Source organism: Aspergillus vadensis (genome assembly GCF_003184925.1).
Source record: "Aspergillus vadensis CBS 113365 unplaced genomic scaffold BO88scaffold_5, whole genome shotgun sequence".
Taxonomy (NCBI): Eukaryota; Fungi; Ascomycota; class Eurotiomycetes; order Eurotiales; family Aspergillaceae; genus Aspergillus; species Aspergillus vadensis.
The window spans coordinates 1,502,055-1,527,098 of NW_020292043.1; the positions used below are offsets into that span (position 1 = coordinate 1,502,055).

General features: G+C 52.2%; 11 protein-coding genes across 11 annotated transcripts; 3 read left to right on the forward strand and 8 right to left on the reverse strand.

Moving 5' to 3' along the window:
* Positions 1-705: 705 nt before the first annotated feature.
* BO88DRAFT_478793 (pectinesterase precursor) lies at positions 706-2,083 on the forward strand (the record flags this gene model as incomplete). The annotated part of the gene is made up of 5 exons (XM_025712024.1): positions 706-867; positions 936-1,043; positions 1,110-1,501; positions 1,556-1,620; positions 1,677-2,083. The coding sequence occupies 5 exons, from the start codon at positions 706-708 to the stop codon at positions 2,081-2,083; spliced, it is 1,134 nt and encodes a 377-aa protein (XP_025565663.1).
* Positions 2,084-2,261: 178 nt separating this feature from the next.
* On the reverse strand, positions 2,262-4,013 carry BO88DRAFT_478794 (amino acid transporter; the record flags this gene model as incomplete). The annotated part of the gene is made up of 5 exons (XM_025712025.1): positions 2,262-3,162; positions 3,222-3,464; positions 3,552-3,667; positions 3,732-3,840; positions 3,896-4,013. 5 exons carry the CDS (start codon positions 4,011-4,013, stop codon positions 2,339-2,341), a joined length of 1,410 nt encoding a protein of 469 aa, XP_025565664.1. The 3' UTR covers positions 2,262-2,338.
* A 1,492-nt stretch (positions 4,014-5,505) lies between these two features.
* On the reverse strand, positions 5,506-7,163 carry BO88DRAFT_486309 (metabolite transport protein; the record flags this gene model as incomplete). Its single annotated transcript, XM_025712423.1, has 3 exons — positions 6,990-7,163; positions 6,529-6,900; positions 5,506-6,429 (listed from the first exon to the last, which is right to left on the reverse strand). Exons 1-3 carry the CDS (start codon positions 7,113-7,115, stop codon positions 5,506-5,508), a joined length of 1,422 nt encoding a protein of 473 aa, XP_025565665.1. The 5' UTR covers positions 7,116-7,163.
* Positions 7,164-8,024: 861 nt separating this feature from the next.
* BO88DRAFT_403156 (seipin co-factor family protein) lies at positions 8,025-9,131 on the reverse strand. The gene has a single exon (XM_025706295.1). It carries the CDS (start codon positions 8,900-8,902, stop codon positions 8,222-8,224), a length of 681 nt encoding a protein of 226 aa, XP_025565666.1. The 5' UTR covers positions 8,903-9,131; the 3' UTR covers positions 8,025-8,221.
* A 90-nt stretch (positions 9,132-9,221) lies between these two features.
* On the reverse strand, positions 9,222-11,159 carry BO88DRAFT_361446 (uncharacterized protein; the record flags this gene model as incomplete). Its single annotated transcript, XM_025703878.1, has 3 exons — positions 9,222-10,263; positions 10,334-10,843; positions 10,915-11,159. The coding sequence occupies 3 exons, from the start codon at positions 11,157-11,159 to the stop codon at positions 9,399-9,401; spliced, it is 1,620 nt and encodes a 539-aa protein (XP_025565667.1). The 3' UTR covers positions 9,222-9,398.
* A 1,460-nt stretch (positions 11,160-12,619) lies between these two features.
* Positions 12,620-13,497, reverse strand: BO88DRAFT_486312 (WW domain-containing protein). Its single transcript, XM_025712424.1, has 2 exons — positions 13,341-13,497; positions 12,620-13,272 (listed from the first exon to the last, which is right to left on the reverse strand). The coding sequence occupies exons 1-2, from the start codon at positions 13,406-13,408 to the stop codon at positions 12,726-12,728; spliced, it is 615 nt and encodes a 204-aa protein (XP_025565668.1). The 5' UTR covers positions 13,409-13,497; the 3' UTR covers positions 12,620-12,725.
* Positions 13,498-16,117: 2,620 nt separating this feature from the next.
* Positions 16,118-16,645, forward strand: BO88DRAFT_413037 (uncharacterized protein; the record flags this gene model as incomplete). The annotated part of the gene is made up of 1 exon (XM_025708104.1): positions 16,118-16,645. The coding sequence occupies one exon, from the start codon at positions 16,118-16,120 to the stop codon at positions 16,643-16,645; it is 528 nt and encodes a 175-aa protein (XP_025565669.1).
* Positions 16,646-17,041: 396 nt separating this feature from the next.
* Positions 17,042-18,397, reverse strand: BO88DRAFT_361449 (Kelch repeat protein). The gene is made up of 2 exons (XM_025703879.1): positions 17,988-18,397; positions 17,042-17,917 (listed from the first exon to the last, which is right to left on the reverse strand). The coding sequence occupies exons 1-2, from the start codon at positions 18,145-18,147 to the stop codon at positions 17,055-17,057; spliced, it is 1,023 nt and encodes a 340-aa protein (XP_025565670.1). The 5' UTR covers positions 18,148-18,397; the 3' UTR covers positions 17,042-17,054.
* Positions 18,381-20,186, reverse strand: BO88DRAFT_384369 (Zn(II)2Cys6 transcription factor domain-containing protein; the record flags this gene model as incomplete). Its single annotated transcript, XM_025704699.1, has 2 exons — positions 18,381-20,051; positions 20,109-20,186. The coding sequence occupies 2 exons, from the start codon at positions 20,184-20,186 to the stop codon at positions 18,381-18,383; spliced, it is 1,749 nt and encodes a 582-aa protein (XP_025565671.1).
* A 299-nt stretch (positions 20,187-20,485) lies between these two features.
* BO88DRAFT_451550 (uncharacterized protein) lies at positions 20,486-23,280 on the reverse strand (the record flags this gene model as incomplete). Its single annotated transcript, XM_025710638.1, has 3 exons — positions 20,486-22,216; positions 22,281-22,561; positions 22,611-23,280. 3 exons carry the CDS (start codon positions 23,278-23,280, stop codon positions 20,486-20,488), a joined length of 2,682 nt encoding a protein of 893 aa, XP_025565672.1.
* Positions 23,281-24,126: 846 nt separating this feature from the next.
* BO88DRAFT_486315 (EthD domain-containing protein) lies at positions 24,127-24,749 on the forward strand (the record flags this gene model as incomplete). Its single annotated transcript, XM_025712425.1, has 3 exons — positions 24,127-24,268; positions 24,349-24,421; positions 24,495-24,749. Exons 1-3 carry the CDS (start codon positions 24,189-24,191, stop codon positions 24,747-24,749), a joined length of 408 nt encoding a protein of 135 aa, XP_025565673.1. The 5' UTR covers positions 24,127-24,188.
* Between the last annotated feature and the right edge of the window lie 295 nt (positions 24,750-25,044).

The window sequence follows — 25,044 nt, forward strand, 5'->3', positions numbered from 1 at the left end:
ATATATTAATTGCCGTCATACTGTGGGCCTCCCTTTCTATTTCTGTACCCAAAAAGGGCGCCGGTCGTCAATAGCTTCGTCGGGATCTGTGCACTCTCCTTGTGGACGCTCTGACGAACTGTTGGACGGGAGACCGAAGAGACGAGGCCTCCACGTGGTGTTTATTATAGTAATCAAGATCTTCCTTCCATCGACTCCTGATGATAGAATTATACACTAAATTTTACTGTCCTCCGGATGAACCGGAGTGCCGGGCTTGGGGTTGGCGGCGAGTGTTTGGTAGCGAGGGCCGCTAGCATCGATCTCGCCCGCATTGGCATTACCATCCTCCCATCGCATTGGTTCCAGCCCCAAAACATCGAGTCAGGGCCAATCTCGCATACAGTTTTGGTGGGCCTGCCCAGAGTCATGGCCTTCCTATCCCATGCAGCTGAGGCGTGACCGAGAGTCAGGAACGCTGCCCCTGGGCGCAAACAGCTCCACTGGTTCGCTACGACTCTTCAACTATCATGGCTTGCTCTGTGCACATCAAAAGCCGGACCCGCGTGGCTGAAACAGCAGCTTTTTCCAGCTTCTATCCAGTCGGGCCCACGAGCCAAATGCCCACCGCAATGAAAAGTCGCGACATTCCCTAAGTGCACCGCAACACTTTGACTCCTTTCCCGTCCCCGAGTTGCATCCACCAAACATCTCGTGTGATTCAGGATGAGTGAATCGATGCCCTTGGTGGGCCGCAGCCTCGCCATCTTCGTCGTCGCGGCGGTGATGATGGGAATAGGCACAGTGGCAGTTGCTTTGCGCACGTTTGTCCGTGTGCACTTGGTGCGGGCCTTCGGATGGGATGACGCGCTGATGATTGTTGCTTTGGTACGGTCGCCTTGACGAGGGTTATGCATGATGCTCGAGGAACCGACAGTTAACTAACTCTCCGGCAGGTGCTGTTCATCTTCCTTAACGTCTGCTGCATGATTGGAGCGAAAACCGGAGTGGGTCACAAGATGCTGGACTTCACCAGTGTTAAGACAATAGAGAAAGCCATGCTGGTAAGAGGCATCTGTCCCCTTCACTTGTCTGTATGTAACCATTAATGCTAAGATGGAGAACTGTAGTGGTGGTGGCTAGGTCAGATGTTATATCTCTGGGCCTCCGCTGTCGCCAAAGTATCCATCGCGCTCGCTTTGCTGCGATTGACTGTACGCCAAGCGCATCGCATCATTCTGTGGACCATCATCGGGGTTGTCACAGCCATCGGCTTGATGTTTTGGCTGGTCCTGCTCTTCGACTGCCACCCTGTCTCATACTTCTGGTTGCGTCTAGAACCCACTCATTCGGGAACCTGCCTGTCGATCGAGACCCTGCTGGCCATTGCCTACTTGTACAGCGCCATCACCATCTTCTGCGACTTCACTTTAGGAATTTTGCCCGTGTTCTTGATCTGGCGACTGCAGATGAACGGCCGCACCAAGGTCGCACTAGGCGTGATTCTCAGCCTTGGAGCCATGTACGTGTCTGTTCGTTGAGATGCTCTAGTCGTGACGTCCTAACCCAGCTCCAGTGCGAGTGTTGCTGTCATCATTCGACTTCCCTTTCTTCATCACTATGGAGACACCGATTTCCTCTGTAAGTGACCGCCCCAACGGCTCTTGGTACACTGCATAGTTTCTGACGCGAGACAGATTCGACATACCAAATCGCCATTTGGTCCATCATCGAGACCGGTCTTGGCATTACAGCTGGCAGTCTCGTCACTTTACGCGCGCTATGCCGCTGGTTCCTCGAGAATACCAGCACTCAAGGTCGCCGGGTTCCGGGGAAGCAGGGCAGCGATGGCCCCTACCCGCTGTCTAGCTGGACAGGAGAGGCCTCGAAGAAGAGCATGCGCGATCCCCGGTATTGGCGTCCTGACCTCGTTCCTGGTCAGATGGATCATCTTACCGTCACAACGGTTTCCTCGCCGATGGCTGGGAGCCCACGGAGTGACGCCAATAGCAGCCAGGAGATACTGAACCCGGAGGGAGAAGCCTGGTGTCATGGAAACCAGGTCAGCATCCACCAGACGTTTAAGCTATCTGCGGGAGAGTAATTTGGTCGGGTAACCGGTTTGCATTGATCGTTTCATTACGCCTCTCCGATTGAATATAATATCTTTTATAGCGTGTTAGACGCCCAGTCCGTTGAGCTGACGGAAGGAACAGCCCCTCAGGCTATTATTTGGGAAGTAATATCTATAAATCTCGATAATCGTGAGAGAGAGTCATGATCATAACAACCTTAGCGCAGCATGCTGACGCATCGAGCAATTAATACAAGGAGTAAGAAAGAAGAACCACCGCGCCCATCAGATTCCCAGACTGGCACAACTGAACGCCGGGGAAACCGATCCCGAGTAATCCGTGATGATGGCCTCTACCGCCGCATACAATCCCGGGCCCAAGAGAAACAAACCACAAGCCATGACGAAGGCATGCAGCAGGGTCATCGCCGTGCGCCCGAGTCCCACAAAAAGCTTCCCCCGGTAGAGATGCCAGTAGGCCACCGCGAAGAAGATGAAGCCGAAAAACGAGTCAAAGGCGGCACCCAGCAGCGAGAGAAAGTCGCCCATGCTGGGAATGACCTCGGAGAAGATGAATCCCACCACCCAGATGCCAATCATGACCAGAGCCCAGACGCCCCAGCCCACGACGGTGTTGCTGTGCGCGTGTCTGGAGGTGCCCAACAGATGGGAATAAATGAACTTGGCGGTGACGTTGGCGTAGATGGCGCCGATGATCAGCGTGGGCACGATGACAAAACCAAACGAGGCTTTCCTGTACGCGACGAGGCCTAGACTGCCAAAGGCAGGCGCAGTGGCGTATTGGCCTAGATAGTGAAAGCCGATGGCGGGCGGCATGATGAAGAGGATGGTGGAAATGGTAGCCAGGACCGCCAGTGACTTGGGGAAGTCCTCCGGATGCTCCATCTCGGCGATGAACGTGGGGAAGAGAATCTGGGGCACCCAGAGGAAGGTGATGTTCAAGACGGCATTCATGCAATCCACCCAGCTGGTGCCGGGCAAGGGGAAGGCGTATGTTCGCACAGGTCCATCGGTCGGATAATCCAGGGGTGCCTTCTCAATGCCCGCGAAGATAAGGAACAATAGGATGGCAATACCCATGCAGGCCGCTGATATTGTTAGCGAAATACAGGGCGCAGACATTGCGGTGGAGTGGATCATAACTTACCCGAAAACATCGACATGAAAGAGACATGATGCAGGGTTCGTGGAGCGGACAGGACGATGCCCATGACCATCACGATCGCGGAGAAGGTCACGGTACACAGCGAGTGACTGGACAAAGTATCCAGCACCTTGGCTCCAGTCAGGATATGGAAACCGATCAGCAGGATGTTGTTAGCCAGCAACATGAAGCCGGAAAAGATGTATGCCGTCTGGCTTTTGCCGAAGACATAGTAGCCAAAGTCACCTGTTCCGGGGGGAGACGAGCTCAAGTCAGCCTCAATATTCCATCACAGGGGACATCAGAGAGATGGAGAGAGAGCGGAGTTCCTACAAATGTTCTTGATTTGCGGGTGCTTCATGATGTACTTGTGCATGGTGAGGGAAGTGACCCAGAAGAGAGCGCCGGACACAACCATGGTAATGATGCCGGGTACCCATCCCAGTACGCTAAGGGGACCCAATGATGATGGTCAGTTCACGGGCCAATAGATGAAAATCTCTGTTGACTTACGAGAGTGACCAGGATTGAGCCATGATAGCCAGACAGACTTGGTCTCCAGCAAGCAACCAGGCGGCTTTTTGCCAGGACATGGTTCGAAGTTGAATCTCATGTTGATGGTCTATATCCTTAGCCTCGGTCTTCCCAAAGTTGTCGATTTGGAGTTTGCAGCCTACCTTCGGTCACCAAGGCATTCCAGATCTCGGTGGAAGTGGACTCGTCGGATGTCAGCTCGGCCACATCAGTGGGCGCCTCTTCCAGCTTCTCCTGGCGATACATCGGAGGAGCTGTCATGATTGCAGGGTGAGAACTGCTGGAAATCAACTAGCAGATTCTAGTGGGAAGTTGACTCGATCGGAATGCAAGGATCGACGAGCCCTGCAGCAGAAGAAGAAGTATTTAATTTATCAAGTAAACAAAGGGTCAAGAGAGAGAGGGAGAGAGACAAGAGAGAAGAATCTGGTTGGGATAGTTTGAGGATGTCGAGGGTTTGATTGGCAGATGAGGCGGAAGTGGATATGGCGTGATAAGCCCCAAAATGGCGAGGAAGAACATTTTCATTGCTTGGATCGTATAGTTATCGCGTTAGTTTATCTAGTTTATCTACAATGTATTCTGTCTGGCTTATCGTCTCCCCGCGTGGGTCGCGTGTCAAACCGTCTTGACCTATCCTGCTCACTACTAAACTATTTCGATCGTCCCGGTCGCATGTCATCATCATGGCTGCTGCGGGCTGGAATGGCGTGAATTGCTTCCATCGTGTTCTTCACACACTCCCCACTCTCAGCACAACATTTATTGGATCTTCTGGGATGAACTTGTTTTGTCATAATGTTCTCTCGATTGCAATCACCATTTTCGGAAAAGGCTCAGGGTGACTCCAGATGGCAGTGACCAATAAGTGACGGCAATTCTCGCCCACTCTCCCAGCCCAATGGGAGCTCAGTCACTTTGGTCACATCTCAGCATGGCCAATACTTCTCGGTCTGCTCATTCGTGAAGAAAGTAACCGACAGTCCGACCGGTGAATTATGGCCGGAACTCATGCGACACGTGGATTGATAAAAAATGGTACTACTGCACGCAATCGCTGAATAGAGCAGCCAATCCCATCTCCGACTTGTAGCTTAGCTGAAGATCTGATTGCTAATAAGCGGCACAGCGGTGATCAGGCACCTTGGAGGCTATATCGAATCACAAATGACAGGATCTTATTGTGTCGCATGCGGGAACGTGTTACCGACGTCTCCTCACGCAGCACTACATCACTCAAGTCCCTCTCACAATGCGTTGTACCGGTAGCGCAAAGCATTGAAGAAGGAGGAAAAGAGCTAGTGATATTGCACAGGGGCCAGTCGTATCCTGGCCATTTCCCTCGGTTATGTTGCGCGGTCATCTTCTGCTGCTGGCAATCAGCCGGGCCGAGGTGCTACATGCCCTACCTAACCCACAAATCCGAGGAACCATCAACAAGTGCCGTCAGTTGACCTAAGATGATACCTTTCACCCTACCGAAAACTGAATGAACATTTAGTGGCTACGATGGACATGGGCGTGGAAACGAGGCACCCAGCAGATCTTCCTGGACGAGCGGACTCTGAGAATACAGCTATCCATCTGTGTCCGGCTGGGAGATGGATTAGCATAGAATGGGCTCGAAGGAAACATAGAAGGTTAATACATCCAAGCTAGGATAGGTGAAGTTCATAGCGATCATGATCGTTGTCATTTCACATTTCGGACATTATAGCTGTCTATAAGACATATATACCAGTAGTATCTACAATCAGTAATTCTTCTCCATCACGAACCCATGCCCAGCCAGATACTCTTCCAGCTCGCGATCCTCCTTCTCCAGATCCAACTTGCCGCTTTCCGGCAGGAACCAGTACACAATCATGCCCAGAATCGCCACGCCACCGAGAAGGTAGAAGGTGGCGCTGTCTCCGGCCGCATCCTGCAAGGGCGTAAAACACTGCGTGCCCACCGCCGCTCCCGTGCGACCGAAAGCCGTAGCCACACTGTATCCCATGCCGCGCAGGGCGGTGGGGAAGGATTCGGTGGAGATGAGGCCGATCGTGGCGCCCGGCCCCATGTGTCCAAAGGCCTGCAGCAGTCCGTAGAGCACCACAAAGGCCGCGATATGCTGGGAGAGCTTGGTGTAGGTGCCACCGATGATGAACCCCAGGACCACGTAGCCCGCGAATCCGGCCATTCCGGTGTACCGGCGTCCGATCGAATTGGTCAGCCAGGCGCCGATGATGACGCCGGGGACGGGCAGCGCAGCTAGGATGACTTGCCAGATGGCGGTGGTCTGGATGTTGCCATCCTTGACGAGCGAGGAGATGATGGTGCTCGACATGATGCTGTTGGGGAAGTTGATGAAGTCGTAGAGGAAGAAGGCCAATGAGGTGGTGAAGAGGCGCTTCCAGTAGCGGCGCACCAGCACCCAGTAGAATCGGGCGGGCTTCCGTTGGCGCTTGAAGTTGGAATGGTGGTACAAGGTCGAGTCGGTCATGAAAAATCGCAAGACCATGATGATGGCGGGCAAGATGGTGGCAATGCTGTAGATGGCGTGAAAGGTGACGGGCAGGTTGTTATCGGTGGCCTTGAGGCAGATCAGGTAGATGATCATCAGAATGGGAGAGGCGGTGGTGGCCATCAGCGTGGTGAAGGAGACGAAGACGGGGCCACGGTAGCGGCGCTGGAACTAGATGCAAACATTCAGTTTAGCTGCACATTCTTGAAGTTCTTCATTATGGTCTGCTTCCTAGTGCGCTGGCAGGGGAGAAGGGGATGGGACACATACATCGTCAGATTCTTCCAGACCGGCCGCAGCACTGGGAGGGTATTCCCCGCCCACTCCAAACCCACAGATGCCACGGACGATGACAAAGTACCAGAGCATGTTGTAAGAAGGGTGCACCTGTAGGGCCAGGGTGGCCATCAGCGTGGAGATGGTGACCAGGCCCGAGGTGAAGAGGAGACCCGCGCGTCGGGAGGCCATGTCGGAGACGTATCCCAGCACAACCACTCCCAGGATCGCACCGATGAGCAGTGAATTGCTGATGCGGGTCTGCATCTCCGATGGGTAGCCGGATTTGCCCAGCAGTTTCTTGAAGATGACATTGGTGGGGTTGGCCAATTGGTTTTGAAAGCCATCGCTGAAATTGGCGATATACTGACAGAGACTGGTCAGCGACGCATCCGGTGGTAGATTTCAGTTGGGGGAAGAATGGAAAATGAAAAAAATCATTGGCTTTGACTCACGCAGCTCAAGATGGTCAAATTGCTCTGCCAACGCGTGGGACGGTAGGCTGCCGGCGAACCATTTCCCACCTCCTGGTCGGCCACCACCGTTTCTGCCGCCCTCTTGTCGGACGTGCTTTCGCGCATCGGGGGTGTTTCTGCAGACTGACTTTGCGGAGGGATCAAACTGGTGCCCCTGGAGGGTAGGGACAGGGCAGAAATTTAAGTTGAAGGGAAGCTTTGGCGGGAGCCCTACAACAGGCCCCGGCACCGGCCGCAGAACCGATTATCATCAGATAAAAAAGATAGTAGAGCAGACCCAGTTCCGATAATGTCCGATGCTCTGGTTGGCCGGTTAGATGGAGTTAAGCATTCTTCTCTGCTCAGGCCATTCAATCTCCGCGGATAGAGAAGGAAAAGAATGGTTGATTACTGGCCAATGACTAACCATGGTCGATCCCCGAACCAGATGGAGGAGAGGAGAGGATGACCGGATCCCCACTTACTTTCCCATTGCTCCTTTCCCCCAGATTGCTGATACCATATCACCATTATTTCCAACACCTCTTACAACACCTAATTTAAACACTTACGATGCAGAATCAACGCAGAGGCTGTCATGAAGACGAAGGGGGCCTTGAAAGGAGCAGAAAAAAAAATTCTTGTTGGACCCTGTTGGATGACCCACTTGCCGTGCGTCGGTACGTAAGGAGGACAACTAGTATCCAGTGAATATCTAGAGAGGGCTGAGCTACTTTGTAGTGTTGTAATTAGTGCGAGAAAGGATAGAAGAAAAAGAAAAGAAAAGAGGGGCACGTTGGTCTCGCCGGTGAGCCATGATTCCAGACTCTTGTCATCCCCAAGCTAGTAGAAAATAAAAATAAGAACTTGACCGCAGTAGCCGAGATTGTGTGTGTCAGCGGGAATGCTTCGGAGATTCTGAGCTACACAGGCACAATGTATTACTAACATCCATTATAACAACTTGATAGTAGTACTGCTCAGTTCTAAGTAGTCGAAGACTCAGAAATGTTTAGATACTTTAACAATATCACATAAACTACTATTTGATGCAGTCAACGGCGACGAAGGTGCACTCAAAGGACATGCCGAACGAGCTACTGCTTCCAAATATATATACAATCTGAAGAGAACTGACCTACGGTAGATACAAGAAGGCCTAACAAATTCAAGAATTAAGATCATCATGAATCATCAAACAGAATGAAGAACATTCAGCATCACTAGTCACCTTACTGTGCTTTCTTCTCTTGGGTTCCATCCTGTCCTTCTGCCGACTCCTGATCCTGACCCTCCGGCGATGGCATACGCGACAGCCAGAACCGAGAGATCAACCCGCCCAGGTATTTTTCATCGATCCACTTGACGAGGCCGTACAGCAACCAACCCCAACCCCACAGCGACACGCCCATCATGCTGGCTACCAGGAGCACCGGCCCCAGGATGAGAACCGACAGTATCGCCCAGAGAAGAATGGCGACCGCAGCGAAGACAAAGACACCGGCGAGAAAGACGAGCAAGGGCACACCGCAGCAGATGGCCTGGCAGATGAGAAAGGTGGTGCTGGCGGGACGGCGCGCGGCCTCATCGTACAGCCAGGCCTGACGCGGTGCTGGTAGGATCCAGGAAAGCAGTCCGGCGAGATGGGCTTCGAAGCGATCGAGCAGACGGGGGAGGGACTGGCGACACCACTGCTGGAGAGGCGCCAGCACGGGTCCGTTGTTGGTGTCGTCGCGCTGTGCATCATGGATGTGATCTGAGTCGCCAGGATATTCACCGGGGAGGACCGAGTCGGACAAGTGAGTGGCAGTTTGCGTGGTGGTGTCCTGGGTTTGCTGGACGGTGGATTTGAGGTCATTGGTCAACTTGGGCGGACGGCCAGCCAGGTTGCCGGTCGCGGAACTGAGAGACATGGCGGAGATGTTGGAGATGGCGAAACGAGAGCCAGCAGGTTAGGGAGGAGGGAAGGTGAGATGAAATGAAATTTTCAAGAAAAATCGAAAGAGAAAGCAAGATTGCGAAGGGAGATTTCGAGGACAGATAGTTCATCTGGAAGGGGAGCAGGAAGAGTAGCGAAGCAATGACGTATAGGGCGGGGGAATCCAGGGTTGCCCTGACGGATGGACTGACACAACCATCTGACAGTCATCGCTGTAGAACTCTAAATCGCCTCCAAATGGTATCTGGTACCTAGTTTATCTACTGCTTCGCATAGCATCTTTTCTCCCTTCATTAGGACAAGGCTCGCCTTCGTCTGTGACGTCATTGCCCTCCTGCAGCACATCCTCGGGGATGGTTGGTACCTATCGGAAATCCTAGTAGGATGTTTACAACAGTTATGTGGCCCATTGATCTCAATTCTCGACTTACACAATATACAAGACACATGAGGTACCTCCCATTTTTTGACTATACTGTCGAGCCCATATGTTCATCCTCGATCGCTTCCTGCTTGGTCCTGCGTCGCCCACACCAACTGCTTCGCTTCCCCACCGCCGCCCGCGCCTTGTCATCCCCGCCATGTCCCTGTCTTCCGATACGCAGAAAGGCACACAAGGGAATGCCGACGGCCGATATTCCAGCACAGTAGAGCAAGGTGGCGCTGTACGGGGCGATTGCATCCCCGGCAAAGTACCCATGGCTGGTGGGCCCGCCCGCCTCGACGGCATCGAAGATGGCCGTGCTGATGCCCATCCCGATCGTCACGCACAGCTTGGTCACCGTCTGCAAGATGCCACCAGCAATACTCTGCTGGTCGGCTGGCAATGCGCTCATCACATACATGTTTGCGACGCAGAACTGAAAATCCGCCCCTATCACCGCCAGCAGTAACCCGGGGAAGATGAATGCCCAGTAGCTGCTGCTCGAATGCTGGAGCCCCATGAGCAGGAAGGCCCCCGTGTACGCCGTGGCCCCGACCGTCATGAGCAACGTGTTTGATACCCGATGCATGATGAGCCCCGCCACAATGTTGACCAGGATGCCGCCAATCGCCATGGGGAGCAGGTGCACGGCCACCATGAGGGCGGAGTAGTGCCGGAGTTCCTGCAGAAACAGCGAGATCCAGAAGGTCATGATGGGAAAGGCGAGAAAGCCCAGCAGCAGAATCGTGATGACCAAGGAGAAGTCCCGGTCGCGCCAGATGAACATGGGCACCAGGGGGTACTCATACCACCGCTCCCAGAAGACGAAGCCAATTATGAACAGCGCGCCCAGGATGAGTAGCACGAGGACGTATGGCGTCTTCCACCCAGAAGGGGCATCCGAGCCAAGACTAGAACCGAATCCACTGTCAGTTGTGAAAGATAAGGGGAGGGTATGATGAAGACAGTCAGGCAACGCACCTCAAGGCGCCCGAAAACATGCCAATCCCAGCGATGGTCAGAATGGTCCCGACAACGTCGAATTTTTTCAGAGCGAGGAGGGACATAGGCTCTTTGGCTCCATGGTCCGTCGGCACCACCCAAAGTGCGACTGCCACAACCACGACGTAAATGATCGCTAACAAGAAGAAGCTCGCTCGCCAGTTAAACAGCTGGGTTGCAATACCCGAGAATATGGTGCCAAACACGAAACCCAGAGGATTGCCGGCGCTGAAACAGGCAAACACCCGATTCTTGCGCTTGGACGGGCGCGGGTAGAGGCTGGCCAGCATCCCCTGCGCTGGCGGGATCGAGGCAGCTGACATCAGACCCATCACGCCGTTCAGCACGTCCAGCTGTAGGGGCTTCTGGGAGAATCCGGCACCCAGAGCGAAGACAGCATAGAAGACGAGACTGCCGAGAAAGAGTGTCTTGCGGCCAAACAGATCTGCCAGGCGGCCGAAGCAGAGGAGAAAGGAGCCACAGGCGAGCCTAGAGATTGCTCATAATTAGACACACGGATACAAAAAGGGACATAGAGGAGGAAATGAGGGATGTCGCACGAGGAGGAACCGGCTAGCCAGGTGAGTTCAGCGGTGGTCATGCCCAGATCCGTCTGTACTTGTGAGGTGAGGACGGTGACACTGCCGGTCAGGAGCGAGGACATGGCAATGGCCATGGTGGCCACGGCGACAAAGAGGATCTCCTGAACGGTGGAGGAAAAGACCGCGGGGCGACCCTCATCATTCGGTGGTAATTCGTGGAGTGCCGTGGTGGAGGATGGTTCCTTCTCCTGCGCGCTGGACATGTTGGACTCCATTTCCCCCATGTCCGCCATTGCGAGCGATGGCGCGAAGGGTTGAGGGAAGACCGTCGAAGAAGTAGTCGTCCGAGGATAGCTGACGAAGGGCGGGGGAATTGAAAGAGGAAGGCGTAATTGGTGCCACCTTTGGTGCCACCCCAAGAACCAGTGAAGGAAAAGAAAGGTATAGCCAACAAATTAATTATTCACTAACAAAAATCCCAGTAAACTAGTTAACTCGACTAGTTAGTCGCTTCTCACGCGGCTTACGAAAGACGCGGGGAATTTCCGCAGAGATCGGCAAAGCCGCCAACTGGTTCAAATGTTGCACGGCAGATCTCTGCTTGGTTGACACCGCCAGTTGTGAGAGACTCAGGTCAAGGCTGATCGACTGTCCAAAGTGGTGAGAACTTTGTAGACTGGAAGAGCATAAAATGGCATCAATGTATGATTGTAATTCTCTTGGTCTGCTAATCCTCGAAAGATGCACCAGCACCAGCAAGCCGGGGTGTCGGTCAGATCATCGTGTATCGGGGCTCCAGAAAAGCCAAGGAGGGCCGGAAACCGAGACCCGTAAATTCCAGTCAAGGTGCAGGTCTTGTCCGGGAATACCAGCAATCACAATACGAGGATCACTTGCAACTCACTGGTCTGCCACTGGGGATACCCAGGTGTCGAAGAGGTAAATTGAGTGGTTGTTGTGTTCCGATTCTTGCCACCCTCAGTCTACTAAGTACAATACAGTGATGGTTGGTGGAAATCTACCACTCACTGGCTGTCTTTTCCGACCGGAGTCCAACTTGTTCAACCATGAGATAAATCGCTGAGGCCTTCTGCAGGAGAGAAGGGTGGTGGACTCAACTCACAAATGAGTCACTAAGCAACATGAAGAATCGGTGCCTATAACCTTTGTCCTAATATGATAGACATGTCGGGTGGGGTTTTTCGGTCCAGCCAGCGCCAGCGCCAGCATCAAGCGGACAGTAATAGTGATTCCCTGCGACTTGTGGGGTGTGGGGACCTTTCTATTCCCATCGGAATTAACATGCCTGAGAAGAGAATCAAAGTTATTTAAAGTTTCATCCACAGGTGGACCCGGGCACCATCTTCCAGACGTCCCTTGGATCGGGGTTTAGCCCACTGCGGGGAGCATACCCTTCCCCTCCCCTGTTAACTAGTATGCACGGACAATCCATGGCAATATTACCCAGAGAAGAAGTGGATAATAGCCCCGCTCTCCCATCATGTGAAACGGGACGAATTTTGCTGGGTATGACAGCATCTTGGCTGCCACTGCCTGCGGTGAGTCTATCTAATGGGGTTCTAGATTACGCTATCAACCCACCAAGGGGGGAGAGAAAAATATGAAGCGACAACCTATCATATCTTCCACCCCTCAACGCAGTGTACGAGTACACCCATTTTCCCATCTTAAACCGATCGAAAGCTTGATATCCACTGGTATAGTGGCTGAAGGAGTCTGTATTGAAGTCTATTGGGTATCGAGTTGGCACAAACATCTCTCCTACAAGGCATCATGTCGCCGTCGCAAAAATAACCACAATCAAAGCACTAGAAGGGACCAAATCCTCCTCCAAAATCGTCAAAGTCCGGTCCTGGGGGTGGTGGACCATCAAAATCATCCTCCAACGCCTCGATGCCTTCTCCGAGCAGGAATCCTCCCAGCAATCCTCCGCCCACTCCCAGGGCAGCGGCCCCCATCTTGCCCATGCCTTTCTTCTGCTTCTGATTGCGCGGGGCTTGGGCTTGATCTGGACCGTTCTGGTATGCATTGGGATATTGATATTGATTGGGGTAGGCAGGTTGCGGGGGATACGCAGGGTTATAGCCGTAGCCATTGTACCCGTACTGGGGCTGCGGGTAGCCATAGGGCCCTTCCCCTCGATTCGGCGCATAGTTGGACTGCGACGCAGGTCGCGGGGAGGAGTAGTAGGCATCCGGACGATCCCGAGCTCGTGGATCTGGATCTTGTCGATCACGCGTGGTGGCCTCGTAACTGGGTGGGGGACCATTGGGAGGGGGAGCCGCGCCATCAGGTTGGGCTGGCCGGTCTGGTCGTTCCCATTGCGAGCGTCCGGTGTGAAGATTGACATAGTACCTAAACAGTAACAGGCTATTAGTAAGGGAAGAGTTGAGAGGAAAACACGAAAAACATTAGATGCTTACCATTCCTGATATCGGTCATCAAATTCGGCTTTCCAGCCCTCGGGAACCATAGGGGCGGGTGGAGGCATCTTGACGCCTTATGGGTTGGAACAACTTGGGGGGATATTTTAAGGAAATGAAAGCAAGTACTGGTCCATGTTGTGATTGAGAGTAAAAGATGACAGACGGGATATACCGAGTGGATCTATATCTCCTCTTAAATAAGGCTCCGGATATGGCGGGCCGAGTTGGCCGGTAAAGTATTTAGGCGCCTGCGCCACTTGACATCATCCCGACCAGCGCAGAGGCTTGTTCTATCCCATGCCGAACAACTGGGGAACCAACTATTGATGGTGAGGGCATCCAACGCATCCTATCACATATTCAGCCGGCCGAATGTCTTGCAGGAGGCTGTGCAGCTGGCCAACGTGGCAACGAATTCCAGGGAGCCTTCCAGAGAATATCCGAGCTACGAGGAACCACTCTCGTCACGATAGTATTAGGCTGATCCGATCATTTCTGAGAAGCTCCCCCCAGCCTTAAAATATTTATCCCGAAGAGACATCCATAGATAGTACGTTGCCGTCGGTGTGTTGGCAGTGCAATTCACATTATCTCCCGTGAGGTCCTCGACTGTGGCCGACTATCATCACCTCTATGCATCCGCTGGACTGTTACCCCATTACAGTCTCCGATTAGATGCCAGCATCTGGCCATGTATAGGTGATAATAGCTCAACCATGGTGTATACCTCGGAATAGGTTATCTAGTTGGCCATTGGTAGGTTATTGAGGCCTGAAGAACGGGAGTATCCACTGGGTTCCGGCTTCTCCGTGCAAACAGGCAGTTATATTCTTCCGGCGGCGATGGTTACGGCGTACATTAATGAGTTCATATGTCCTGAAAACAGATTTCATTTTATTTTTTTCCCTCTACACTATTGGTCTCTATCCAGTGCAAATCAGCAGCCATACACGTTGTACAGAGCTTCGAAGCCCCTCGGAGTCTAGTATAGGTTGTCATATATTCACGATTCAAGGAAACATGGCAGAAAACGAACGTCGATACCAGCCTCCGGTAAGATTTGAAAGCTTATGTGAGGTGAAACAGTCGACTAACAACCTCTAGCCTGGTCCTCCACCAAATTTCTACGCGGGCCCTCCTCCCCAAATACCCCAGCCAGCTGCAACCTATGGATACCCTCAAGGGCCGGCTTATCCACCACAAGGCCCACCGCCACAGTCGATGCAATATCCAGCCCCGATGGCGGCTCAACAAGTCCCCCCAGAACGTATACAGCAGAGTAACCAAGCGTCAGGAGAAGAGGAATGTTGCACAGGCCTTCTTTCGGCCTTTGCATGTTGTTGCTGTCTCGATCTGCTGTTATGATTGGTATACTTTCCTTGGGAGGAAAATGTAGTGGGAGTTATTGTGAACCGCTTAACTCACTGAGTGGGCGAATCGGTCACTTATGTATATTATGGTCGCTGCACATATGCCGGAGGATGAATTATATAGGATAGACAATTAATTTTATTCACGAGTATGAGTCTCCGCCCCGGCTCTTGAACTGAGACTTTCTCACCCCCGTTCGCGTTCCTGGTCAAGAAAAGTCGAGTCGCATCATACCCCGACTACCCTGCCACAGATACGTTTGCACCTGATTCTGCGAATATAGCAAATAACTTTGAACGATTCAATGACGTATGACTTTACATTATCTGCCCGGGGAAGAAATCGGAATGGCCCTACAATGTACAGATTGATGTCCTTGATCCTTGGTTTCGGCTCCTCGACGTGCCATCTTGGCTAATCTCGTGCGGATCAGCATGGCCGACGGAGTCCGGTTCTCAGACATCTCTCTATAAAAGAGGGCGGATTCAATTTGCTGACCTAGTATGCAGGTAGACCCACAAGTAATATCATTCTACCCATAGTATCTTCTTTCAGCTGAGGCACAGGTACTAGCCCTTTAGACCAATAAGGGTTTTTGGTTCATGATAGGGTAAACTAGGCGGCCGTTCATCTACGCCATGTGTGATCTCCTCATCAATGCTACGTGGTCACTCAGGTACTCCATTTACAAGGGACACGGGTTCACCAAATCTTTCATCTACAATAGATGGAATATCACTGAGGGTTTTTCTTTCTTTCCTTTCTTTTCTTCTTCATTTTTTTTTCTCTCGTGTACACGCAGGGTCTGCCTAGTAGCACTTGCTTTGAAAGATGAGCGCGGAGCTGCCAAGGTGCATCTCTACTGGGCAGGTGTCTTCCTATCGCTGGAACCCTTGGACCCCTACATTAGCGCGAGACCGTTTTGTGGTGAGGTATTTTGACACACCGTCTTTCATTTCTGATAGGGTAGGTTCAAAATAATATAGCCTAACAAATAGCCTGAGTTAAGAATCCCAGCATGCTCTCCACCATTGGGTGCCTTGTTCCTTGGGCTAGGAGCTCACAGGTGATCATGTGTGAGGTATTCTGTGGGATTGCCATTAAAGTTCTATCCAGGCTTTATCATGCCCCGTAAGGCGATTCATAGCATGAGAAGGATATAAGTATTTTCGACCCACTCGTCCGAGTGTGGCTGACTGATATACCAGCAACCACTTCGTTAATTTTCTGAAACTCTCCGATTTTGTACTGAAACACCCAACGACCGCAAGAACGTGAATTGCCCTAATATAAAGTGCCCCTAAGATTGGTTTCTTGGTGACGGTAAGCAATGACAACACTGCCCAAGAAAAGCGTCTGAAAGATCGAGAATTGTTCTAGGCCCAGCCACCCAACCCTGCTCAATGGTTGAACCCATTTCTGTCGAGCAGATCCCCATCTCGTCCAAGCAAAAGTCTGGGATGTCAAAGACGAAGACCCTGGTGCTCAATATCTTCATCATTCTGTTGTCGCTCTGCGCTGTAGTGGCACTCATCGTCGCCTCAATCGCAGTGAAAAAGACACAAGAGCTTGAGAATTTCAAGTCCTCGCTCTTCATCAGTGACCTGGAGCGCATTTTCAACAGCACGGCCTATGCTATTGCAAATAGTGGACCAGATGCACCGGCATGCAGTAACTTTACTGCGGAAACTATCACCGGCCAAACGACACTACCGGGTGATTGTGTGTCTGTGAAAGAGAGCTTTAGTATGTGGGTGACCAGGTTGGCAGATAACTGTGCTCCATATCTTTTTGCCGAGGAGAACTGTACTGGTGCTTTTAGAGAGTTTGGTAAGGTGGCTACTCCTGCCTGTATCGTTGCAGCAGGAGGAGGCCGGTTGAGCGGGAAGGAGGGGAACTTTTACAGGAGCTTTCAGATATCATGTACCTAGAGATCGGCCCCGTGAAGCTGCAAGACATAGGAAGGGAAGTGAGAAGTACTGTCATCTGGCATAGATCGTTCGCTAAACCACTACAAAGGCAAACTTGATGGGGTCGAGAATCATGCGTTCTACTGTGCTGACTGAGCCTGTTGCAGCCAGCACCTTGTTGTAAGGATTTTCCCTTAATGATGCTGTGTAGGTATCTTGATGAGATAATGCTGATGGCCTGCTGTCTGAGTTCTCATGTCACATAGTGTAGCCATCCAATAATTGACTGTTGTTCTCCTACCAGCCTGTTTAGTTATCATCCAGACATGCTTTCGCACTCAGAATCATTGAATTTGAGTCTAAGAGAAGATATAAACCTAATGTAGTATAAAGTAGACCTACAATAGTCCATTGCCTAACAACAGCAGGACTAGACAAAATCTAGTCGCCACACATCATCCAACCGCTCATTTGACTCAGCAAGTCCACCGTGAATTACTATGCTTCCAGGATTGGCATCTGCTTTAGGGCCGATGACGTCCGCATCAAACCAGCCACGCGCCGGAGGTCTGTTCGGCTCCGCAATATCCACCTGTGCCCACCGCTGAGATTGGAGATCAAACGCCCATATATCCGCCAGCATCTTTCCGGCACCCTGGTGTCCCAGGCTACTGGGATCATGCTCGCCAAACATTGTTACCAGTGACTGCCTCCCACCAATCATCGTGGCGAGCAAGCACCCCACGCTTCGCGGACTAGGCCCGGAGATTCCATCCGATGCATACGTGAGACTGGTCCACTCGTTCGTCTGTACATCGTACTCGTCCAGGGACCCGCCTTGCTCCTTGGCCCCGTCAAATCCGTTCATCCGGTAAACTCGCTGATTAGCGTATGCGATTGACGCGCCGCCTCGTTCCGGGCCGGGTGCCGGGGGCAACTCTAGCCATTGCCGGGAGTGGATATTGAAAGCCCAAAGGTCGCGTAGACGGCCACTGGATGGACAGCCACCGTGCAAATAGATAGTGTCCGTGCCATTATTGGTGAGCGTGTGGTAGCTGCGGCCCACAGGGTATTGCGAGTTCGAGGTTGCAGGGGCCAATCGGGACCAGGTGTTCTGGGTCGGATCAAAGACCCAAAAGGTGCCGGATTCCTCGATCGGGGCCATGGCAATACCGCCCCGGCCAGAGAAGATGTAGAGTTTCCCAGAAAGCGCGGTCGAGGCGGAACCTACGCGGGGTTGGGGGTGACTGGCAGACGGGGATGTCTGTATGACATTGTGGGTGCTGGATTTTGCTAGTTTGTGTCAATCAATGTAATTTTTTTTAGAAGATCCTGACGAGTGGCAGAGACTATGGCGACCTACAAGTGTCCAAAGACAGACGGTACACCGCAGAATCGACTGGTTCTCTTGGCCGCAGCTCTCCGCCATAGATATATGCGTTGCTGTCGAGGATGGCGAGAGTTTGGGAGGATCGCTTGATGGCGACATCCGAGAGAATTTTAGTCCAGATAGCACGCGGCATTGTGAACCGATGTCTGCAAACAAAAAGGAGGTAGGTGATGAGTGAATGGGAATCGAATTCTTGATGGTCAACCTGTTGCCTTTATAGCCACGACCGTACCGAGTAGTATCATGGAAACATGGATAACATGGAAACATGACCAGCAATACGAGAGTACGCAGGGTGGGATCCACTCTCCCCGCGTAACGGTGTTACCGCGTATAATTTGACCCGATCGGGTTTAGCTCCCTTGCTCAAGGGAGAAGAATCTTATTCATCCACGCGGTGTAGTCGGGATCATGCCCGCAAATCACCATTTCCATTGGATGGTTGAGGTCGAGGAGTCTCACTTTCGGGATATCCTCTGGAACGGCGGGCAACACAAGGGTCACAGTCTGCCCCCGGGACCAATAATCCGCCACCAGGGAGATGATCCGCTTCGCGAGGTGAGTGGGATAGTGCGAGTGCTCGAATCCTCTAGTCTTCCCCTCCATGTTCGGCCACGCCACGTCCAGAATGAAGTGAAACAAACTATCGGACCGCCAGAGAACGACCAATTGAAGGAGACTTTCGGCCAGACTAAAGGTGTACAAATCGGCCGTGCCTACTGCGGCAAAATCTAAGGTGCTCACAATGTGGCAGAAGTTCTCTGCCAGACGAGAAAGCGCAGTCGCGGCAGAGTGCTGCTCCGACGCGAAGTCAGATGCATACACCGCGTAGGCTTCCTCAAAGATCATCTCGCAAAGTATCTGATACAGGGTATTCATCGCATCTCGATGAGTTGCGAGGCTCCACTCTCCTGGTGACACCTGATTACGATGGTTGTCTGCCTGGCGACTGACAGGCGATTGTTCCGTGTCCCGGAGAGCTTTCCACACAGATAACCGTTGCTTTTGCACCTGCAACAGCCCCAGTAGGTGCGAGCCACGCACAAAGCCTTTCTGGGCCTCGGAAAGCTCCTCGAGGACAAAGGGTCTGCCTAACATCTGGTTCAGGAGACCGTGCGCGAGACCACCAACCTCTCTTGATGACTCGGGAATCCGGTAATGGTAGGCAACACAGCGGAACACTAGTAGTCGCGAGCGGATCTCCATAGATTTGATAAGAATGTCGTAGATCAGGTCATCCATGCTCATCCCCAAAACGGTGCCAAGATATAATTGGTCCGTGGCGTCTGGAAAACAACTTGGACTGAACGAACTTCTGCCCTCTCCCTCCAGAAGCAGTGATGGTGGCTTAGATAGACGATGAGAAACACATAAGCGATGCCACATTTGCAGGGCCTCCATACCCCCCGCGGACCGCATGATGTACTCCCTATTTCGAGAGACAAATTCAACAGTATCCCACACCGCCGACCGAAAGCGTCGGTGGTTGGTCGACGCGTGATGGTAGTATGCCAGAAGAATTTTTGTTACAAGAATAGCAGGGGCGTCATCCGAGAGCTCTTTCATGTCCACCATGCGGCAGAGTTGTAATGCGCGATCGTGATAGTCCCGTGCTTTGGCGTGATGTAAGCTATTGACCAGAGGGCTAAACCAAGACTGACGATGGCTTCCCACGAGGATACGACTCTGTACTTGCGCATCCAACATTGAGAGATTGGATGCGGAAATGCACAAGGCGGCAGCTCGGAGGTATGGGGAGAGGAAAGTCGTGTCTGTAGATGGCAAAGGGGATGCGGGGAGCAGATGTCGCACATGCCTCTGGAAGTGGCTTATGTAGCACGTCTCAAGATTATCCCCACAGTCCAGAGCTCTGGCAATTCTTGGGGTAAGAGGAGCTGACCGGGATCCCACTGCCAGAGCGGTCGGCTGTCGTTGCAAGTGCGTCGGAATGATGTGATGGAAGCTGTAGTCAATGCCATAGATACATTCCAAGGATAGCCGGGCGCAAGCTCGGCAACGCGGTCTTGATTCATCGCACTGTCGGGATAATGAGCAGGGTTAGTCCGATTACTTATACCCCTGGAGACAACTGACCTTTTTGCCTCGCCGTCGACAAGGCTTGCAGCCCGAATGTTTTCTCGTGATTCGCGGCCGATTGCTTGCGTCCTCCATACCCCGATCACGTAACAACATATGTGGATATGAATTGCGATCGGAGGTTATTCAGGGAAGAATTAAGTGTTTGCTCCGAGCCGGTTTCGGAGACAGAGTTGGTTACGACCGTTACCATTTCCGTACGTTTATTACACCCGCCAATTTTCTCGATTACTACGGATATGCGTTACATGCAACAGCCAAGAATGAAGATTTATCGCTCAAAGCTTAAAGGAAGCTAGAAATAGAGACCTACGGGTCGCAGAATCACGATTCAAGGTAAGGAACATGCAGTCGCTTATAAAATACATCAACCCTTATCGCACTCGGCTTGCAATATCTCGTGCCACGTAGATTTGCCCATAAAGATCGGTCACATCGACAAAGGTCTGCAAGATCCGAGCCGTGCGTGTCGGTAACCCAGTCTCATTCACTAGACGGTCCAGGGCACTCATACAGCAGGCCCTTTCGTACTCGGCGAGCCAGATTAGATCTGCTTTGACCGCATCTAGAGACTTGTCAGTCGGTTTGCCGTGGTCGCCGCCGTCATTATGGGTACCGGCTATCTTTCCATCCCCAACCTGCTCCCAGAACTCAGGAAAGTTGACGCTGTTGAGGTTCCTTTCCACCATGTCCCTAGAAATGCTGCCATAGTCGTTGTATTGGCGGCACATGGTGGCAAGGTGGCGACAGAGAGATTCTGCTAGGTAGCGTTGGCGGGGCCCGTAGAAGGCAAATTGAGGAGCGCTTGTATCTGGGGGGCGGTGGTAGTAGGCAATGAGGGCAGCAAAAAAGTGAAAGGAATATGGACAACTGGTGTGATCAGCGGAGGTGGTACGGACCCAGGTGAAGTAGGAAGATGGTGGCTTGGCGAGCTGGTCTTGTAGGTGGAGATGGGGAAGAGATTGATGCAGTTGCTGGCTCGTCACCAGATCGGTCAGATGAGCTTGCAGAAAGATCTCGAGTTCGCGGGCAAGGAGGCGACGTGTATTCACAGGGCTGTGAGCAACAGCCGGATGTGAGAGTATGTAGCGAGTGAATTTGTACAGAATGTGGCCAGTGTGAGCGAGGGTGTGGTTCGCGTTGCCGGCTTTGGGAGAATCCGGAGGGGTGGGCTCGGAGCGCCGTGGGTGTATATCACTGTTTTCATCGTCTGAGCCTGGGTCTTCTCCCAGAAGAGTCGGAAGGGGCGATTCTCGGTGGTGCTGCTCGTCGTGACACAATCTATGGATAATGTTTCGTACAACATTGACCTCTTCCGCAGTATAGGCCCCTACAACCGACTCAAGGAACTCATCCACTTGATAGTTGAGCATGGAGATAATCATCATGTTCCACATTAGGTCTGGCTCCAGCGCATTGCTGTTGCGTGCGTTGCAGAGCGTCCAGGTTTGTGGAATATATTGCAGGTATTTGTCCGGCGCCATGTTATCGCGAGGGAAGATTTCGTGACGCTGATCGGCCAAGCGATGATACCACAATCCCGCCTCGTACAAAGAGGATGTGAGCCGCCACTGCGGTTCGTCACTAAGAAGGGGCAGACGGGAATAGAACTTTCGGAAGTGGAGTAGGCTATCACTTGGTACACTCGTTGCTACCCCATCCTCGCTGCTCGCCACCTGCATGGTAAAGGTCGGGGTGAGTAGCGCGGCAGTACAGAACCCACTCGAGAGTATGGGGGAGCTGTACAATACTTTCTCAATCCAGAGAGGCCGGTCATGGCCCCATAGTTGAAAGTTGGCTTCGAGAAATGCGCGTCCATAAATGATGCTGGTGCGAAGCTTCTCCCCGACCACAGCTCCGACGGGGGTGTTGGAGGCAGCGGCCAATGTAAGAACAGAATACGCGGTGACCTCGGTGGACTTATTCCAGGATCCTGTTACCTGATCTTGCTCCATAAGTGTCTTCTGCAGCAGATTGCTGAGGACAACAAAAGCCGTTTGCACGCAATCGAGTGCCAAAGGGGCGAGGGGCCCTTTAGCCCAAAGTTGTGTCACCCGTGAAAGCACAGTGGCAAGAAGCATTCGAGGATACATAGGGCTTATATTCTATTTCACACTTCATTAGTCACAGGCCGTCGGGACGCTCTGGGATTCTAGAGTTCACACCTACCCATTTATCTTGGAAATGTCCTGCGTTGTGCTGCCGGTAGAGGAAGCGGAGCGTCAACTCGATATACTTGATATACTGACATGGATCCGTTGTATGAAGCATGGCGGCAAGAACATTGCAGTTCGTGCTGATACTTGGGTCTCTTTCCTGGGGATATGTTCGAAAATGGTCATGACTTCGGAATTGTGCGATTAACTGATCTGGTCGTGCGGCATAGCCGATCAAGTTCAAGGTCAAGACGCCGCGTGCCGTATCGTCGGCATCAGCGATCAGGGTGGGCGCTAAAAGGGTTAGAGGTGCTCAAGACAATGAAGGGAAATAAGTCCTTACCCCACCCGAACACCCCATTTTGGCGCTCATAAATATGGTTCAGGTATTGCCCGATAGTCTGCAAACACTCCTGTCCCGTGTCCCCAAGCACGACCTGGTACTGCAGAAGTGTCGAAGCCACCCAGACCACCTCGAAGGTGGTTGTTGGGAAAGCGCTAGGTAGGGCTCCTGAGCCCTGCCCTGCACCATGCTCTACAGCAGCACGCAGGTAGGCTTCGGCAGTATCGTCCCATTGAGAAGAGTTCATCAGATAGGCAGCGGTTGAGGAAGGAGACGCCAGCATGCTCCCAAAGTCCAATCGATGGCGGATCCGATCGAAATCGACAACTCCAATGAAGGCTTCTAGAGAATGGGTGACCGTGGTGGGTGTGCTGCCGTACAGAATGTCCGGGGAGAAGCGGGCCAGCTTGGCCTCTCGCAACCGGTTCAACTCGATGGCACCAGGAAAATCCAGAAACACTCCCTCCTCTTGCAGGAGACGTTGGTGGGCGGGAATGAGAAGCTCCAATCCTACGCGGTCAACACTTGCCACGTCTGCAAGCTGAAGCTTCGGGCGCAGAAAAGCCATTGCTCGAAAGATCCTCTCGTCCAGATCGCGCGCCTCATCCTTGTGCTCGTTAGAAGTGGCAAGGGAGGTTCGATGCCGGAGTAGAGACAAGAGTGCGGCCATTGTGTTCAGGATATGGTCCACGCCGCAGTCTGACGTCCCTGTCCACCCGCCATCCGGGGACTGGGTATTCAGAAGATGGGCGAAGGATGATGGGAAGAGCCATTGGGAAGAGGATCCTTTCACCGGCTTCCGTATCATTGAGACCCATGCAGTATCATACACAGAGCATGAGATAGTACTTAGTCCATGGGGATGGCTGCAGCTATCTGCCAGCTTCTGCAACAGCTGAGTGCAGATCTTGTGAACTTGATCGCGGAAAGACATATTATGAGAGATTTCAGAGAAGTGCTGATCTAGTATACGTCTTCTCAAATATACGGGACTTTATATATGAGAACCATGTGGTCGTCATGGGCAAATCAAGAGAGCCGTCGACACATTTCTAAGACTACGGTGATTAGTTGTGAGCCTACGACGTTTGTTATGGTGGCTATGCCGCACACTGCCTGGTACTAGACGAAATACTAGTCTATAGTAGACCTCAATACGATATAATTCAAACCGTCGGCTGGCCCTAACCCCACCAGATCAGCACCAGTCTAGAGTTGTGAGGCTGACTTGGCCCACAGAGAGTGTAATGTTCCTGGTCAATTACGCATTGATCTTTTCGCTAGTGCCCGTACACCCCCTCCTCGTCCCGCATTCTACTGCGTGAGTCAACCGTGGGCAACAAGGCACATTGGCTTGCCAGGTAAAACTTCCGCTTTGGGTAATCTGAACCGGTTCTCTAGGCACGGACAGGTGGCTACTTCGTGCTAAGTATTCCGTCCTCGCGGGAAACCACATAAGATAAGGGTCGCGCTACTCCGACTTCATTAAACAATCTCACATTCCCTACCTTGGCACTTTACTCTCCCATTTCTGACCCCAACGCGCACAGCCCCTGTTTGCAGGTAATCTCTACGGATATGACAACTAACAATCGTTTGATTCGCTTCGACACTTATGTCAAGCGGCATCCGTCCCTCACCGTGGAGGATTTTCACCAGTGAGATTGGCTCCGAGTTTATCCCCAACCTACATTGGAGAGAGTTTGCTGACATCTTCACTCTGTTCCCACCTCACAAGCACATGGACCACTACTCACGCTCAACTGTTGAAAGTTTGGTTGGCACGGCATGGGGTATACCGCTATACTCTGGTATGTCCCGTGAAGACTTCTGTCAAAGTATACTTAGGGGCTATTTCATTGCTAACATTCGTCCTTCAACCAGTTCCACACCCCGCCGGACATGGCCAAGCAGTACCTGGGGCAGGGGCACGCCAGTGGAGATCAGGTGATGGAGTCGTTTGATGGACATGCGGAGATCCTGTTGGAAAATTGGGACATTCTGGGCCGCCTGCGCGCGGATCCATACTATACAGAGGTAGTGGAGCCAAGCGAGGTCAAACTGATTGACAAGGCCTCCGTGGTAAGAAGGGTGGGATATGAGGAGGTTTGGGTTGCGGAAGGCAAGGCTGTCGAATAAGAATGTCTGCTCAGTAGCTTAGCTAGATATGCACGTAATGCCGATCACTATGGGGGCCATTTTTATCACACAAAATGTGTGACAAGCACGCATCTGACTACTTTGTATCTAGCCTGATTGGAAGTTGCCACTAGTGGTTTAGGCTCGGTAATGACTTATTACCACTAAATTTGATTTATCGCAGCAAACAAATCATGCTTGCGGAGAAAACCGTAAAGATTGGTATACAGCGTGGTTAACGATGAAACTTGAGCCACTAGGAATGAGTGCCTAACAAGGCTAGTATTGGGGCTGT